The 18473-nt window shown below is 43.6% G+C and overlaps 1 protein-coding gene across 9 annotated transcripts in view; it reads right to left on the reverse strand.

Annotated features, from left to right (window-relative positions):
- Positions 1-18473, reverse strand: part of SLCO5A1 (solute carrier organic anion transporter family member 5A1) — a 112906-nt gene that overhangs the window by 22620 nt on the left and 71813 nt on the right. For 6 of the 9 annotated variants that reach the window (XM_053248351.1, XM_053248354.1, XM_053248353.1 and 3 more), the window contains exons 4-6: positions 15208-15434; positions 6451-6615; positions 626-824 (exon numbers count right to left, since the gene is read on the reverse strand). In XM_053248351.1, coding sequence (XP_053104326.1) covers positions 626-824; positions 6451-6615; positions 15208-15434 — 591 coding nt within the window. The remainder of the gene's footprint in view (positions 1-625; positions 825-6450; positions 6616-15207; positions 15435-18473) is intronic. The other 3 variants (XM_053248358.1, XM_053248357.1, XM_053248359.1) reach the window with 2 other exon arrangements.

An 18473-nucleotide genomic window follows, 5' to 3' on the forward strand; every position in this document is an offset into this window, starting at 1 on the left:
TGATGGAAGGAAGATATCAAAAAATCCCATACGGAGAGTGTATTTGCCCCTGTGGCTCTGGTGAGATTGAAGCATATCCAAGCTGTACTGATTCTTTTAATCTTAGTTTCCTCTAAGATTTTTTAAAAGATTTTTTTAAGATCAGAATGACTTTAGATCCTATAACGTGGCCTCATAGCTAGGAAAATTTGTTAAGAGTTTAATAAGAACTATAAAATTTAGTGCCTGTATGTTATGTTGCATCCGCTTGTTGGATATGCTGTTGCCATAAAGAGTATAGAATACAATATGGAATGAGATATATCACCATTCTGTATTAGGCACATAATTTTGCTGCCTTGCTCCCTTTATACTCAGTATCATTCTGATACCAGTGTTGATTAATTTTTACATGTTCATAATCTTAACTTTTAGCTTCTTCTACTCACTATGCTGTTAGAGATCCCTTATTACTTTGTAGGAGTGGATTGTCTTAACCGTTTTTTGTTTGTTTGTTTTGCTGCTATGCTGGTCAAAGACCGAAATAAAGAGTATGCAATGCTATGCATTATCAGAGAAGCTCAGGCAAAGCACATGGAGTGGATAAGCAAGATACGAATTATTGAAAAAGTAAAAAGACACTCACCCAGTGGTATATGGTATATTAATGCCTCCTAGATTAATGCTTTCACATCCAACAATGAAGAGGGTTGAAAAACACAACAGAGACACACCGCTGCAGATCATTGCCAGTTTTGCAGACTCTCTCGCACTGAGTTTGAGCTTTTTAATAATGTACCCCCCTAGGACAATGCCAACACCAGCACTTGGGACAATGATCACACCTAGTTCAAGGGAAAGAAATGGAATAAAATTAAAATATTTACTATGGAGAAAGAAAAGCTTTTCACAGTAGAAGGATGTACAATTTCCATTCTATGACCACATTGACTAAGGCCAAGTACTCACAAAGAACAGATGAGAGGATAATAGTGTCTGGAAAGGACCACTTCATGATTTTACAAAAACATTCCCTGCATACAGAAAACCGGATGTTGAAGAGTGCCATTCTAACCTAGTCTTTCCCCTGACATATTGATTCCCAATTTTAGGATTATTACTTTTTAAATGGGAGGGCATTCAGTCAGGCAAGTCCTCACTGGCTGTCTAAAGTGGAACAGTCCAATTCACAAATTTACCATGTCAACCATGGTATGCCGCAACCAGGCCTAATTCACAACCAGCAAACAAGTATCAGAATTTTCAGGTTCCTGCAGTGATGTCAAAGGATTAATAAAATCCTCCTCGTGATTTTCCCAGAAGCAACAGAAACACTATAAAATAGAACTATTGTTAAAGTCAGCCAGAAATATTGCTTTGTTTTCATGCTAGCCTGGGAAGGGAACAAGGACCCAAGTGTTGCTAGAAAATTAGTCAAATTCAGATGGAAAAGGTTAAAATTTAGGGCCAAATTGGGTGTCATTTTTTCACCAACATAAAGACACTTTGTTCATAAACATTTTTAGAAAGGATTTCATTACCACATATTATTTTGGAGCTTAACCTTTGGTAAAGAGTAGAACAAGTTTTAACAAATGCATAGTTTTGACAAATTTTAATACAACTTTTTATCATGACCTGAAGTATTCCTGAATTATAATGATGCCAACCTGCTGTTGCAAATGATAAAGCATATCAAAGAGGGCGACTGAGGAAAGAATGGTAAATTAATCCACTCACAACCAAATTCTGCACTGAGCAGATCAGGCCCTGTGAAATGAACTGACTGCCTATTTTGATTTCACTACTTTATTTGGTTCCCTCCATTTATTATTTGCCCCCTTCCTCTCCTGCAACTGCTTTTTTGATGCCTCTCATGTGAATTCACCGAGTTCTCTAACTTCTGCACATGAGATGTGTTCCATTATTTTAATCCTATATTTTCTCTTAGCAACCAAGAAAAGCAAGCATTTTAATGCTCCAAAAGATAGCTAAACAATACTCAATTTCTGACAAATATAGGAGATACAAGTGTAAGCTCCTTGTAGTAAAACGGTTCCTTGACTTGGCTTATACAGATACTACTACAAATGTTTATATATTGCTTTTCCACAAAAGTTCTCAAAGTGCATTACATAAAAAGAAAAAAATAAGTAAATAAGAGGGTCCCCCATCCCCAAAGGGCTCAGTTTAAAAAGAAAAGTAAGATAGACACCAGCAAAACCGAACCTCCAGAAATTACAGATCAAAAGTTTGTAAGCTATAACAAACAGATTAAAACAAAATTGGAGTTTTATAAAGACTTCTAAAGATCTTATGAAAAATGGCTCATACATCTTTATCTGCTATGCATGCAAAATGCAAGGCAATGCATTCTAAAAATACAACTCAGTTATGCCATAGTTTTCTCATAGGAGGTTCCAAAGCAAAGCATGTGCAAGGCAGAAGCAGTATATGCCATATTCAAATCTGATATCCAACTATTAGCTGCCATGTCACATGCTAATTTTCAGAAGAGGACTTAAAGATGGATTTTGAATGTGTCAAAGATGCTACTACTTAAAGTACACAAAGCCAAGTTCACTTTTCAGTCATCAATCTACAGCTCCAGACCCTATTCCTATCAAAAGTTTGTTATGTTTCCCATACAGGAAAAAGGACACCAACACCAACACCCCCGCAAAGGTGGATTATAATACTTCATTCTTGATGGGTATGAATTGCTTTTCAGGAATGCATTCCTTTGTGAATGTTCTTAACATGGAATATTGACTCTCAGAGGTATCTGGTGGGCCACTGTGTGAAACCGGATGCTGGACTATAGGCCTTGGGCTTGATCCAGCAGGGCTGTTCTTATGGTCTTACATGTGTTGATCATGCTTCATCATGTCCCTGTCAGCCTACTATGGAAGATTTGTCTTGGATGAAATAATTTACTGTGCTAGAGCAGTGTTCTTCACTATTTTTCAAGTGGGGGCCACTTTGGTATGTGAGAGCCATTTTCCACTGTACAGTACTGTGGTTTTCCTAGTGCTGAGAGGGCTCATTAAGAGAGATGCCCTAAGAGTTCTAGGAGGAAAGCAGTGAGGTAAGGCTACCCTTCCCAGAACTTTTGCATACCATCCAAGATGGTGTAGGGGCTCAAGAGGGCTCCCTTTTCCTTAAAGGAGCCTCCAGTTGCTAGGCAAAGCACAGCAGTGCATGATGAGAATGGTCACTTCTGCAGGATGGACCAGGCGGACTGCCGAATATTCAACTTTGGCCAAAACTTCATACAGATCCAATAAACAATTAGTCAGGGGGCTGTACTTAGGATTGATGGGGGCTGCCACTGGCTCCCAGGCCTTACAGTGGTGAATACTGAGCTGGAGCAACCAGAAACATCGTTCAACTTGCCAAGCCGTATGCAAGTTAATCTTAGCACCATGTAGTGGTATCCTCTCCAGTTAACATAAGGCTCATTCAGACATTACTTCCATGTCAGTATTGGCTCCCATATGCTGCAGCCAGCTGCCAATCCAAGAAGGGGTGTGCTTGCTGCTTCTCAGCCGCACTGCGTCCCACCTGCATGGCTTACAATAGTGGGGCTGCTCCATGGCTACTAAGCAATATATCATCACACTCCAATGCTACTTCCATTGGGAATTATGAGTGTAGCCTTGGAAGGATGATGAAACACTCCTTAGTAGCCGCAGAGCACCCAGCTGCCAATGTAGGCAACCGTTGCTTGGCTTGCTGCACAACATGGGGACACTGTTTTAAAAACTTCAGAGGGGGTGTGTGACTCTTTTAAGGATGTGCCTGAACGGGTTCGGCGGGGTGGGGATCGGTCCTTTAAAAAACCGAGGCAAGCAGGTCCTTATCTGCTCCTCCGCTGCCCCACTGCTTTTCTGGGCATGGCACTTGCATTTCAAGAGGCTGTGCACGGCTGCAGCACTGTTCCCAGCAGCCTGCGTGCGGTATCGGCACGCACATAGCCTCTGCGCATGCATGGCAGTCATTTGTGTGGACAGCATCACCATGCTAACCATGCCAATGGCCGCCACGCATGCAGCCATGTGCATGCCAACGCCATGTGCAGGCTGCTAGGAGCAGCGCTGCAGCCGCACACGGCATTTTGAAATGCAAACGCTGCACCCGGAAAAGCAGAGGGGCAGCAGAGAGGCAGGTAAGGACCTGCTTGCCTCATTTTTAAAGGACCTGATGCCTGCCCTGCCCAGAGCTGCCCGAGCTGGTTCAGGCATATTCCTGGACTCTTTCAGCATAGACACACACAGGTATAATGAAAGCAGCCCAGCTGGTACTATGAACTTACTATACCATTCAGTAGTACTATTTTCGGGCCTCCGCTAGCCCGATTTCCGCCCATCGTGCGAATAGCCTCAAGGTCTTATGACTCATGCTGATGCAAAAGTGACATCTGAATTGGTTTTCAGTAGCTCATTGCTATAATGAGGTGAGGCAGGTGGCTACTAGGGAGAGGGCCTATTCGGTGGTGCCACCCCATTTATGGAATAGCCTGGCACCATTGTTTTGTTCCTTTAGTCGCCAAATGAAGGTGTTTCTGCTCACCCAGGCCTTTTCAAAAGCTTTCTTAACAGTTTTAAAGATGTTTTTGTACTTTCTTGAAATCTTTTCTTTTAATGCATTTTAATTGTATATTTTAGTCAATTGTTCTACTTTGTGAGCCACCTAGAGAACAACTGTTACAGGGTGACCAACACACACATTATTTCTCATCATCATCACCACCACTTTTGAATGTCAACAATGTTCGTGAATGGCAAACTTGTGTTGTACCAAATACTACCCAACTTGAGTGTAAGCAGTGCCAGGATTGGCCTGAAACCATACAAAAGGTGACTAAAGGCTTTTTCTCTAGGAACCAAAATGCATCAGGGCAGCACACCCCACAACCAGGTTATTCAGGAAAGATAACAACCAAGAATGCCAGTATCTGTTGCAGTATCAATACTGACACAGAGCTTGTTCAATCATCTAAGCTGGTCAACGAGCATAATGCTTTGTCTAGTCTGACTTCTATATTTTAGAGCACAAATATTGCCAAGCTATGATTCCATCAAGGCTCTTGGGTATGCCATAAAACACAGCAGTAGCATTTATAGGTTGGGAATGTTTCTGCACTAATCACATGGAATTATAGGCCTGTCAATCAAAATGGCATGTTATATAATGCATGCCTTCCATGCCCTATGGAGACGTTTCCATGTCCTTTACAGGCTTGCTTGCAACAATTTTCCCATTTTTTAATTTTGCTGTTTGTGCAAGGCCTCTCTTTCTCCCTCTTTCTCCGTACAAATGTATCAAGATATGAAAAGTTTCATCTGAGAAACTCTCACTAGAGCAACTTCATGTCAAGTGGCTTCCCTTACTACTCCTTCAGCACTTTCAACTATATGTTTTTAACTAGTACTCCTAGAGCTCTTCCTCAGTGGTCAACAAGATGGGCTTGCCATTCAGCACTAAAATTTTCCCAAGATGCAACTTATATTTTTGCAGAATTTTTGCAAAATGTTGATATTTTAGGTCTTTCAAAAGGTGATTTGACCATATGTTTGCAAGGTAGGGGCTGACAGCCTAAAAAACCACCCATGAGGTGTGCAGGCACTGCAGACAAATTCCTAATACAGCACCAGCGCTCATAGAGTGGGAGAGCAATGATAACCTCCCCTTTGCCATAAGTTGTCGGGCTCACCTAAAAATATGTCCCAGAGGGTTGTACATTTAGGGACATATTTCCAGGTGGCACCGAGCATTTCCAGGGGAAGAAGAGAAAGTTAGACTTTTCCCCACACCACTTACATTAGTAGCTCAGGAAGTTCTCCACAGTGGGAATGCCCTACTACAACAAATATTTATATACTACTTTTCAACAAAAGTTATCAAAGCAGTTTACATAGAAAATAATAATAATATAAATAAAGGCTCCCTGTCCCTTTAAGGGCTTAAAATCTGAAAAGAAACATAAAGTAGGTTGTCAGCAATTGTTAGGACATTGGGCCTTTAATCAAATCTACCTTAGCAATTTTTATATTCTTATTATTTTATGATGCAGTTATATAAGAATATACATTGAAATAAATGGTTATAAAACTAATAATAATAGATTCAGTTTTAGCTGAGATGAAAAAATTCCTTGAATAATCTGCACAGAGGAGAGAAATAGGCAGAAAAAGCAGTACCATTTGCTCTTAAGCAATTAATACCCATTTAACAGGCTGGGACAACTTTTGAGTGGTTGCTAGCATAATTGCTAGCACAATTTTCTATTCCCCTGCAAAAGCTTTATCACATGACATGCTCATACATAAACAATGGGTAACTGTAAAATGGATTAACTGAAAACTGAACACCAAGAGTTAGGAATAGCATTGCTGAAACTTTTTCATGGGTTTCTTTGTGGTCACTGAAGAATTATCCTCACAAGTCTCCTAAATGGCAATGCCTTACCAGTGTAGATGCTGGCATTGGAAGCAGGGATGCCAAACTGTGACTCGATGAACTTGGGAATGAAGGTAATAAAAGCAGTGACAATGGCACTCTCCGCTGTGTATGACAAACTCACAAAAAGGAATGTCATGTTGCTTAAGATCCTGACAGCGGCTCTTGGAAGTTCTGCAAAAAGGACCACCAAAAAGAGGGAGAGGGAGAGGGAGAGGGAGAGGGAGAGGGAGAGGGGACATATGAATGTTATACATAATGAATGTATGCCCAGCAGGTTGTGAGGGAGAGAGAATTGGTCTACAAATGAATTATAAAAGGAAAGATTCCCCACCATGTGATCCTTCCCAAGGTTCTGCTATCTAAACACAGACACCCAACTCTTATTCTTATGTACAGTATAGTCCTTCCAATATTTGGTGTGTTCCCACAAGCAAAAGTCACATGTATAAAACTGCAACTAAAACAGTCAGATGTATGCGACCACCCATATGGCGGGCGGGGTATGGTCAGCATGTGGCTGCCATTCAGCAGGGTAGCAACCTCAAAGTGTCTATGCTGGTAGGTGCTATAGAATGGCACTTTGCCATGTTGCTCAAGTAATGGGAGGAACCCAACCACTATTGTTTTTAATTATGTTATTATGACATTGGAATGCTCAGAAAACTGTCACGGCACCACTGGTACTTCAACGTGCTCACTGGTGGTTTTAAGAGGGAACGGCAAAACAAGAGTAATCATAGTGGTGGCATGAGCAAGCCGAACAGTGATGGTGGAACCTGAGTCACCATCGCTGCAAACCCGGAAGCAGCAGCACCATTGAAGATGGTTGCACTAGCAGCATTACCATCTTTCTCCCCATTGTGGTAGTGCTGTGGTAGTGCTGCTACCGTAACCGCCAAGTTCTCTACAGTGGCGCTGCTCCTTTTGCGTGCACTGTCTCCCACTGCCTCCATCATGTCATTCAATTATAATAATGTGGGAGGAGCCCAATTTCTTCCTATGCCAGGAGCATAGCAAGAAATTGAAGGATGGGAACATGGAATATGCCTTATACCAAGTCAGACCATTGGACCATCTAGCTCAGTCTTGTCTACACTGACTGACAGAGGCTCTCCATGGTTTCAAGCAGGAGTCCTTCCGAGCCCTACCTGGAGATGCCAGGGATTGAACCTGGGACTGTCTGTATGCAAAGCAGATGCTCTGCCACTGAGCTGTGGCTCCATCCCACACTATGGCTCCTACCACATCATCATTACTTGCTGGCATCATGAGCAAGCCTAATGTGAGCCAGTGTGGTGTAGTGGTTAGAGTGCTGGACTAGGACCGGGGAGACCCGAGTTCAAATCCCCATTCAGCCATGAGACTTGCTGGGTGACTCTGGGCCAGTCACTTCTCTCTCAGCCTAACCTACTTCACAGGGTTGTTGTAAAAGGGAAACTTAAGTATGTAGTACACCGCTCTGGGCTCCTTGGAGGAAGAGCGGGATATAAATGTAATAATAATAATAACAACAACAACTGTGGGACTTGCAGGACCGCATGGGGAGAAGCAATATTGTGGTCTCCTCATGTTACTCAGTAGCACAGGAAGGAGCTGCAACAGAGTGGTTCTGATGTCACCTCTAACACAGCATGGTAAGTCATTCATGACCACATTTCTATGTCTGAAAAGTGAAATGAGAGAAATATCCTTGAGTGTGTCATACAGGTAACTTTGTTGCCATAACTGTAAAAATGCCATATGGTGGGGTGGTCAACCTGTGGCCCTCCAGCTGTTGTTGGATTACAACTCTCTTCATCCCCTGCCACAATGTACTGCAGCCAGGGATGCTGGGAGCTATAGTCCAACAGCAGCCGGAGAGCCACAGGTTGGCCAGCCCTGTCATATGGCATGGCTATGACATCACTTCAGGGCAAAATTATGGCTGTATTACAGTAAGTGCACTGCACTGGCTAGACACAGCAAACCTTTTTTTGTTTTGTTTACATAGTACAGGACAGGACTTGCAGATAACGGTCAAACAATTATTCCCATTACTCTGAAAACAGGGAGGAAAATTAGCACTCAGTAACAGAATGTCAAGTTCTTTCCTTCTAGCAGGAACCTTGTTTTACAGAGCCTTGGATCTCATCCTAGTCATCATGAAATAAGTGGAGCAGGTGACACTTACTAGGTTTGTTATTTTAAAAATTCCCAATACAAATAAACAAGAAAAAAGAGAGAACTATGTATACCACACATAGGAAAATAATAAAACACTAATACTAATACAGTAAAGGTAAAGTGTGCCGTCAAGTTGATTTCGACTCCTGGCACCCACAGAACTATGTGGTTTTCCTTGGTAGAATACAGGAGGGGTTTACCATTGCCTCCTCCTGTGCAGTATGAGATGTTGCCTTTCAGCATCTTCCTATATCGCTGCTGCCTGATATAGGTGTTTCCCATAGAATGAGAAACATACCAGCGAGGATTCGAACCTGCAATCTTCTGCTTGTTAGTCAAGCATTTCCCTACTTCGCCACTTAAATTGGTGTCTAATACTATAATACTAATAATAATATTCAATTGCTCAGTTACATTTTAAAAGTTAAGTAGTGCATTGACTAAAAATATTCCCCTGATTAACTGGACAGCAGACTGTTCAAATGATATTGGGTTGCATCCAAGGTCCTGCATGCACAAAGTAGTTCACAGAAGCAGACTTCACCTCCTGAGCCCTACAGCACTTAGCACCCCTCAAAAAAATGCTCCTGAGAGTTAAGGAGACCCTCTGAAAAAATGTGGTATGAGGGAGGTTGCAAAGGGCTGGGAAATCCTTGCAAAGGCATCCTGCGTGAACAAGCTCTTTCAGACGAATTTACTTAAACGACTCAGAAGGAAGTAGTTTGAAAATTGCAGCCCCAAATTGCACCCCTATTAAATTGAAAGAAGGGAATTTTCTTCTAGGCAGTTAAATATGCAGAACTGCTCACTTAACAATGAAGATACTGCAATGTCAAGACAAAGGGGGGAAAGGTGACATTCGGAGGTGAAGATGAAATTGCACCAATACATTTGCAAAATGATGATGCAGCGTTATGACAATGCCAAAACTAGGTCAAATGATGCTGGAATTATATTACAATGACAAAGGTTGAAAGAAAAAATTATTAACACCATCGGTCATTCATACTGGGAACTAAAGAACAAATGTGGAAGATTGCTCCTTCAGACAATCACCATTCTTCCCCCAGAATGTCTTCTGGCTAGCAACACTACATCACATAGCATTGTTTCAAGGGGGGCATTCTGTGGGTGGAAATGTTGGCTGGCAGGAACAGTCCCCCCAGTAAGCCCCTCTGAAATTTTCAAGGATTTTCACCTCCTGGAAAATCACCAAAATAACCTTCCTCAACTGCAATGAGTGGCAAAGTAAGTGGGGGAAGGAATTTTGGCATAACCTTAATTGTAATCACTAGCTCCTCTGGTGGCGACTCGGGACCAGGCTTTCTCTGTGGCTGCCCCAGGGCTTTGGAACATGCTCCTTGCTGAAATTAGAGCATCTCCTTCTCTGTTTGGTTTCAGGAAGACCCTCAAGACTCTCCTGTTCTTGCAAGCTTTTAATTAGAATTTTAATAATTTTAATACTTTGTTTAATAATTGTGTATTATGTATTTTAAGCTGTGTTTTTTAATATTAAAATTTGTACACCACCTAGAGATGTACATATCAGGTGGTATAAAAATATGATAAATATGATAAATAATAATACAGCATTGCTTGCTCGGGGTGTTGATTTTAGGTTTTCATGTTAGGTGAGCACTTAAATTTTTAAATTGCTTTTTACCATATTAGTGATTTATAGCAAGGTTCTTCAAGAGCCTAAAAGAGGCTAGTTTAAGTGGAGTGTGACTTTTAACTAAAGCAGTTTTTACAAATGGCACGGAAATACTGGAGATGACATGGAAAGCTGCTAAGTGGCGTAGAGACAGTGGCCCATGTTCAATGTTTTGGCCAGTTTGCTGCCACCACAACTGCTCAGAGGTGCACCTAGGCAATTTTGGAGGCTGAACCTAAAGGCCTTTGGAGCCCCCACCCCACCCCCACCCCCACCCCCGCTACAAGTTAAGCATCATTTTTTTACATGTAGGTTCTTGAGGGCACAAACCACACTACCCACGACAGACTAAAGACTATTTGGGGGGCCCCAGGGGGTGTGGAGGCCCCGAAGTCCAGGGGTAAGCGTGTCTCTGCAACTGCTGCCACAGCCATACCTGTCTCTCACCTGCCTGCCTCTCCCTTACCCGCGCCCCCAGCATTACCTGATGCCTCTGCAGCTGCAATACCAAGTCGACATTTGTTATGCCGAAACTGGCTTGCTAACCTGCACTGGCTGTGTCACAGTATAACGATCTCACAGCCTGTCAAAAAGGCAGGACTCAATGAATGTCGATGTAGTGTTGCCACCATGGAAGCGGCAAGTAATCGGGGGGAGGGCAGTAATAGGCAGGCCAGTGAGCCAAGAGGGCAACAGGTGAGAGGACCTCGGCAGCCTCTCTTCTTGGGGAAGGGGGGAGGGCTTGTGTTCTTCAAATGCATCCACCCAATTGCAGATATGCTCCTGAAGCTACTAAAGCCTTTCCCACAGCTATTAGCATCAGCGATGATATTTGCAGAGGCATAGATTGCACTGTCAGTCTGCTAACGTCTCTATTCAGGTCAAACCAAAATAGTGGGACCTATGGAATGCCAGAAATACACATATGTAACAAAATAAGCATATGTCCCCTGCCTTCCTAATTTGTAAAACAAACCAGGCAGATTTGGCTTGCATCATTGAGACCTGGTTAGATCCGGATGGAGGTGTTTCCCTCACTGAGATGTGTCCACCCGGCTTCTCTGTGCTTCATCATCCCCGAGGACATGGTCGGGGGGGGGGCGGTGTTGCGATGATTTTTAAAGAAGATCTTATGTTGATCAGGGGCCCCACCCCACAGGTGACGGGATGTGAATGTCTTTCTGTAAGTATGGGTCAACGTGACAAACTTGCGCTTCTCCTGGTTTATCGACCTCCTCATTGTCCATCTGTTGCCCTTTCTGAGCTCCTTGATTTGGTGTCAGGGCTAGTGATTACGACCCCTAGACTTATGTTTCTGTGGGATTTCAATCTTCTGGCTTCTGATGGGGGTTTGATGGTACGGGAGTTCATGAGCTCTATGGTTACCATGGACTCATCTCAGATCATTTCAGGCCCGACTCATGTGGGTGGACATACCTTGGACTTGGTTTCTCTAGCGGAGCAGTGGCAGGCGGATCTGGTCATGGGAGACATTGCCATCTCTCCCCTGCCATGGTCCGATCATTTTCTGGTTAATATGCAGATTGTAGCAGCCACCTTTCTCCACCGGGACAGTGGGACACCGGGACATTACAACATGGATGGTCCGCCCCAGGCGACTTATGGACCCTGTCAGATTCCAGGAGGTTCTTGGGGACATTTCTTACAATCTGGTGGGCTTTTCTCTGACTCAGCTCGTGGAATCTTGGAACACTGAGGCCACGAAAGTGTTAGATGAAATCGCTCCCAAGTGCCCTCTTAAAGTGCGTTGATCCCGCCGGATCCCTTGGTTTTCTTCAGAGCTTAGGGAGATGAAGCAAACCAAAAGCTGCTTGGAACGTCGCTGGAAGAAAACTGGTGCCGAAGTTGACCGAATACGATTGCTTGCTTATATTTGGGTGTATTCTAGGATGATACCGGTAAGAGCGGCGAAATCTCACTATTTCTCCGTTCTTATCACATCAGCTGACTCTCGTCCAGCTGCTTTATTCCGAATTACCCACTCCCTTCTTAGGAAAGTGGATCCAGTAGATGTTCAATCTGGCTACTGTGATCAATTTGCTCGATTCTTTGCTGATAAAGTCACCTGCCTTTGGCTAGAGTTGGACTCTACTTCAATAGGATCAGATCAGATAGAGGAGATTCCGCCCTGTGACATTACATGGGACACCTTTGAGTTGGTCGAAGACATGGACACAATTCTTTCGGGTGTGGGTGCAGCAACATGTTGCTTGGACCCCTTGCCTCTCCTGGCTGGTTAGAACAGCTGGTGCGAATGTTAATTCTTGGCTATGGGAGTTGGTTAACTCCTCGTTACGTGAGGGTTTCATGCCAGCAGCCCTTAAAGAGGTGATAGTTCGCCCTCACTTGAAGAAACCCTCCCTGGACCCTGAGGTCTTTGACAACTATAGGCCGATCTCCAACCTCCCTTTTTTAGCAAAGGTGTTAGAGAGGGTTGATTGTGCCCAGCTCAAGAGGGTCTTAGAAGAAACTAGTTATCTTAATTCTTATCAGTCGGGCTTCAGGCCTCAGCATAGCACAGAGACAGCACTGGTCGCTCTGGTAGATGACCTTCTTCAGGACCTTGACGAGGGTAGTGTCCCTCTCATTATCCTTTTAGATCTCTCAGCAGCTTTTGACACTATCGATCATGCTATCCTTCCTGACCACCTGTGTGGGTTGGGTATCAGGGGCACTGTTTTACAGTAGTTCCATTCTCACCTTAGCGGGTGTGTCCTGTCGGTATGCATTGAGGACAGATGCTCTGACCCATGACCATTCCTTTATGGAGTTCCCCAGGGTTCAGTTCTTGCCCCTGTCCTTTTTAACATCTATATGAAGCTGCTGGGTCAGGTCATTTCCCAGTTTGGGGTGAGATTTCATCAATACGCTGATGATACTCAGCTATATATTGCCATCCCAGACCATTTTGGGGATGCTGTTTCTGTGCTTACTTGCTGCCTGGAAGCTATTAAGGTCTGGATGAATCAAAACAAGCTCAGACTGAATCCCACTAAGACTGAATTACTTTCATTCAGCCCTCGTAATGGACAACAGCTGGATGTGAACCTTGTTTTAGATGGGGTGGCACTGCCCTCAAAAGAGCTTGTTCGTGATTTGGGGATATTTTTGGACTCGCTCCTCCTGCAGGTGGAAGCTGCAGCCAGAAGTGCTTTTGCCCAGCTTCATCTGGTTCGCCAATTACACCCTTACCTTCATTGGCAGGCATTAATGACAATGACCCATGCCCTTGTTATCTCCCGTTTAGACTATTGTAACGCTCCCTATCTAGGGTTACCTTTGAGGACGATCGGGAAGATGCAGCGGGTTCAGAATGCAGCGGCTCGTCTGCTCATGGGTGCCAGAAAATATAGCAGAGTAACACCTCTCCTACAGTCATTGCACTGGTTGCCTATTCGCTTCCGAGCTCAATTTAAGGTCCTGGTTTTGACCTTCAAAGCCTTGTGGGGCCTGGCACCTGTCTACCTACAGACCCACCTCTCCCATCCAGTTACATCCCGTCCGGTTAGATCAGCTCAGATGGCCCTTCTGTCGGTCCCTGATTTTCCAAGATGTTCGGGGTTCTAGGACCCATGAAAGGGCCTTTTCGGTTGCTGCCCCGCTCCTTTGGAACTCTCTCCCCCTACAGATCTGGCTAGCACCTTCCTTACCGATCTTCAAAATGCTATTGAATACTTTTCTTTTTCGCCAGGCCTTTGCCCTGTAGTTCATTTTTCTGTTTTTTGATAGTTACTTTAGTTCTTTAATAATTTTTAATTATAAATGTAATGTAATTTTTAATGTTGCCTGTTTGCCTGTTGTTGTACACCGCCCAGAGTCTTCGGAGTGGGCGGTATATTAAATGTTTCAAACAAACAAACAAACAAGTAAACAAGAACTAGAGCTGGTTCTGTTGTAGAATCAAGATACTAATTGTGGTTCTTTTTTATGCTTTGGCTGCATGCTTCTTAATTTCTACTGACCACTAACTGTAGAACAAGGGCATGCACTGTAAAATTAATTATGGTACTAAATTCTGTATTTTCCTCATGTTTCGGAAGCCAATTATGGTGTAATTTTCAGCAGCAGTTGGAATTGTGCAGTTTCACCGCTTCCAGTGTCTGGATGCCAGCTATACTGCCAGCTGAGGCATACCTCATTTTAACTCCTTCCTTATCATAGAGGTACTCCTAGGTAATTTTGGAGCCTGGACCTAAAGGCCTTTGGAACCACCACCACCCCAGCAAATGAAGCATCATCATGCTCCACCAGGCAACCACACCACCCAGAATGGACTAAAGAGGATTTGGGAGCCCCCAGGGGCTGTGGAGGCCCTGGACCTCAGTCTGGAAGTCCAGGGCTAAGAACGCCTTGCCTTATCATTATCTAAACAATCTCAGTTCCTCACAGGAGACTGGCATGGAGACCCATCACATGAGGAAGAACTGGGAAGTGAAGGCTGAAAACCATTGTGGGTGGAAATGATGGCACTTATTGTCCAATATCATCTGGGAATCCAAGTCTGGGAGCCCCTGGTTTGGAAATTTGGGAATGGGGCCTGTTTCTCCTTACTATTCCCCTTTCCTCATGCCCATGGCATAATCGATTACTTCCTGGTTTGATCAAACCGTAGTTGGTCCACAAACTACAATTGCAAACTATCCAGATTGGCAAACTATAGTTTGATCAAACTAGGAAGCAATGCATCAAGCTGGTGTGCAAATGGAGCAGACAGCAAGCAAGTTCAGAACTCTTCCCCCATCCAAAGCACTGTCTGAATGCAGTCAACATCTAGACTGGTCCTAACATGCTTCGAGTGGATATCTACGCCAGGCCACAGTGATTCACCCAATAACCACTTAATGCTAAAACCAATGAGTTTGTATGTTCAAATGTTGTAGATGTTTCTGGGGTATAACCACATTAATTGAAGAAACACATTTTACCTTTAACATTCTTTCCAAAGCCCATAGAGGCAGGAACTTCGTTGTCTACATGACTTTTGCTATTTGCTTTCTCTTTCATAATATCATCATCACTTGAAACATCATCAGAATGAATCTTCTTTTTCTTCTTCTTTTTCTTGTGTCGAGGTGGAAGCTTTTTGGGGAAAGTAAACATTGGGAGTACAACAAGAAGCATTGCAGAGGCACAAAGGAGGAATCCACTCCACCTAAAGTCATGAGATAATAAATAGCAATTGGCAGATAGTACAACGTGCATAATGCAAATACCAGTGAAACAAAAATAATAACAATGGCTATATACTTTCTAAGTGTGCAGTGAACTTTTGAAGAGAGAAGTTATGGCACTGTGGTAATTCAGTTCATAAATATGAAAGATTTTACACGGCAAAAAATTAATTACTTTAATGGCTGAACAACAATGAACACAAAAGCAACAACTATGTTTAAAAAAAAATACAGAGAACCTAATGGCCAACATCCTAAAGCAGCGCACATACTGTGTGAAGAAGTGCTGGTGCTGCTGAAGAGTTCAGACTAACACAGCAGCAGTGCTTGTTGGGGAGGGTGAATTTCACCATTCGCCCCTTCCCTGGTAATGCCTATGCCACCCAAAAATGTGTCCATGAGGGCTGTGTAACTCTCAGAGACATATTTTCAGGTGGCACAGGGCCTTTGGGGGGAGAAGAGGAGATCAGCGAAATGTGACTCCCCCCCCCCCCACACACACACACAATTGCTGCTGCTGAATTAGTTGAACTCATCTGCAGCACGCACACATCTCATGTTGCACAAGTGCTATGTTAGTCAAGATATCGGCCATCATTCAGAACAACCTCATATTAAGCACACACAAAAAGGGAGGGAGTCAGCATGGTGTAGTGGTCAGAGTGCTGGACCAGGACCAGGGAGACCCGAGTTCAAATCCCCATTCAGCCATGACACTTGCTGGGTGACTCTGGGCCAGTCACTTCTCTCTCAGCCTAACCTACTTCACAGGGTTGTTGTGAGAGAAACCTAAGTGTGAAGTACACCGCTCTGAGCTCCCTGGAGGAAGAGCGGGATATAAATGTAAACTAAGTAAATAAATAAATAACCATGTAGGTTAAGGAATATGGCCAACTCAAAAAGGTTGCAGAGCAGCTTTTAAAATGAGGGTCTTCTCAGTGGTCACCCTTAGGTTGTGGAACACAGTCCCTATGGATATGAGGGGATGATCTTCTCTGGAGGCCTTCAAGAGACCCATTCTTTTTTAGCCTGGCTTTTAATGATATTTCGTCTTAATTGTAATTTTAATCTACCTTTAATTATCATTTTAATTTTTTAATTAGTTTTTAAATTAGTTTTTGATTGTAATTTTAATTTGCTCTTAATTGGTTTTTTATTTTAATTGTTATGTATTTTTTATTTACTGAAAACTGCCCTGAGCCACTTTAGGAAGGGTGGTATATAAAGCAAATAAATAAATAAATAAAATGACTCCTGGGGGACAGCCGACAGGAGCTGGGCAGTGTCCAATTCCTCAAATGCCATCTCTTAAGGTGCAAGAGTGTAAAAATGCTTCAAATAAACCAGAAGGGGACAGAGTAGAAGCAGATAAAGAGCAGACAGAAGTATGTGCTAGCATGTCCAATAGATCAAATGGCCAAAAGAAAGATAGAACACACCAAGTAAGAGATTCAGTGTGTAGATGCTTATATGCCAATGCCAGAAGCCCACAAACCAAGATGGGAGAACTGGAATGCTTGGTTGCTAGTGGTTATAATGGAAACATGGTGGAACAGTGAGAACCAGTGGGACACTGTTATTCCTGGATATAAACTCTATAGAAAAGACAGGAAGGGGGAAATTGTGGGTAGAATAGCACTGTATGTTAAAGAAGGATAGAATCTAACAAGCTAGAAAACCTAGGAAGACCGGAGTCCTCCACAGAAACTCTGTGGGTGACAACACAAGGTCTGAAAGGAAATGTGGTACTAGGGATCTGCTATTGCCCTCCTAATCAAAATGATGACAAATGACTGGGAGTTGCAGAAGGCAATAAAGGAGGCATCAAAGAGAGACAGAGTTGTAATAATGGGTGACTTCAATTACCCACACACAGACTGGGTAAATTCACAGTTAGGTAATGTCAAAGAGGCCAAATGTCTAGATACGCTAAATGACTGTGCCCTAGAACAGTTGGTCATGGAACCAACCAGAGAGAAGGTGGACGTGGACTTAATCCTGAATGGTGCCCAGGATCTAGTGAAAGATGTCGTTGTCATGGAATTTGGTGTTGGAGTCCCTCAGGCTTGTGGTGCTGGAGGACTTTAATGTTCACTTTGGGACTGATTTGTCTGGGGTGGCTCAGGAGTTCATAGCGGCCATGACAACTATGGGCCTATCCCAAATGGTCTCAAGGCCAGCACACATAGCTGGTCATACGTTTGATTTGGTCTTTCACTCTGATCAGGGTGGTGTTCCATGGGTGGGGAATCCTGTGATTTCCCCATTGTCATGGATGGACCACCATCTGGTTAAGGTTGGACTCACAATCACTTCCCACCATCACAAGGGAGAGGGACCTATCAGGATGGTCTGCCCGAGAAGGTTATTGGATCCAATAGGATTTCAAGAAGCGTTGGAGGGATTTAGTGTTGGCTTTGCTGGTGATCCTGTTGATGCCCTGGTGGAGAATTGGAACAGGAAACTCACCGGGGCAGTAGACATGATAGCTCCTAAGCATCCTCTCCAACCCGCTTCAAAACTGGCCCCTTGGTATAAGGAAGAGCTACGGGGGCTGAAGCAGCGAGGTAGATGATAGGAGTGCAAGTGGCGAAAGACTCCGCTTGAATCCAACAGATTGCAACACAGAGCTCATTTGAAGACCTATGCTCAGGAGATACGTGAGGCAAAGAAGCGATTCTTTTCTGCCCATATTGCATCCGCAAGTTCACGTCCAGCAGAGTTGTCCAGGGTTGTGAGAGGGCTAGTATGTGCCCCTCCTCCCTTGAATTGGAAACTGGAACCATCGATTAACAGCTGTGATGTGTTTAATGAATTCTTTGTGGAAAGAATCTCTCATATTCGGTCCAACTTATATTCTGTCTCCACAATTACTTCAGTGTCTGATGTAGAGGTGTCCAGTGACTCCTCTTGTGTGATTAGGTTGGATCAGTTCCAGTTTGTGATTCCTGAGGATGTGAACAAGCTGATTGGAATGGTGTGGCCCACCACCTGTCCTCTTGAACCTTGCCCGACATGGC

This window comes from Hemicordylus capensis, chromosome 4, assembly GCF_027244095.1.
Source record: "Hemicordylus capensis ecotype Gifberg chromosome 4, rHemCap1.1.pri, whole genome shotgun sequence".
Taxonomy (NCBI): domain Eukaryota; kingdom Metazoa; phylum Chordata; class Lepidosauria; order Squamata; family Cordylidae; genus Hemicordylus; species Hemicordylus capensis.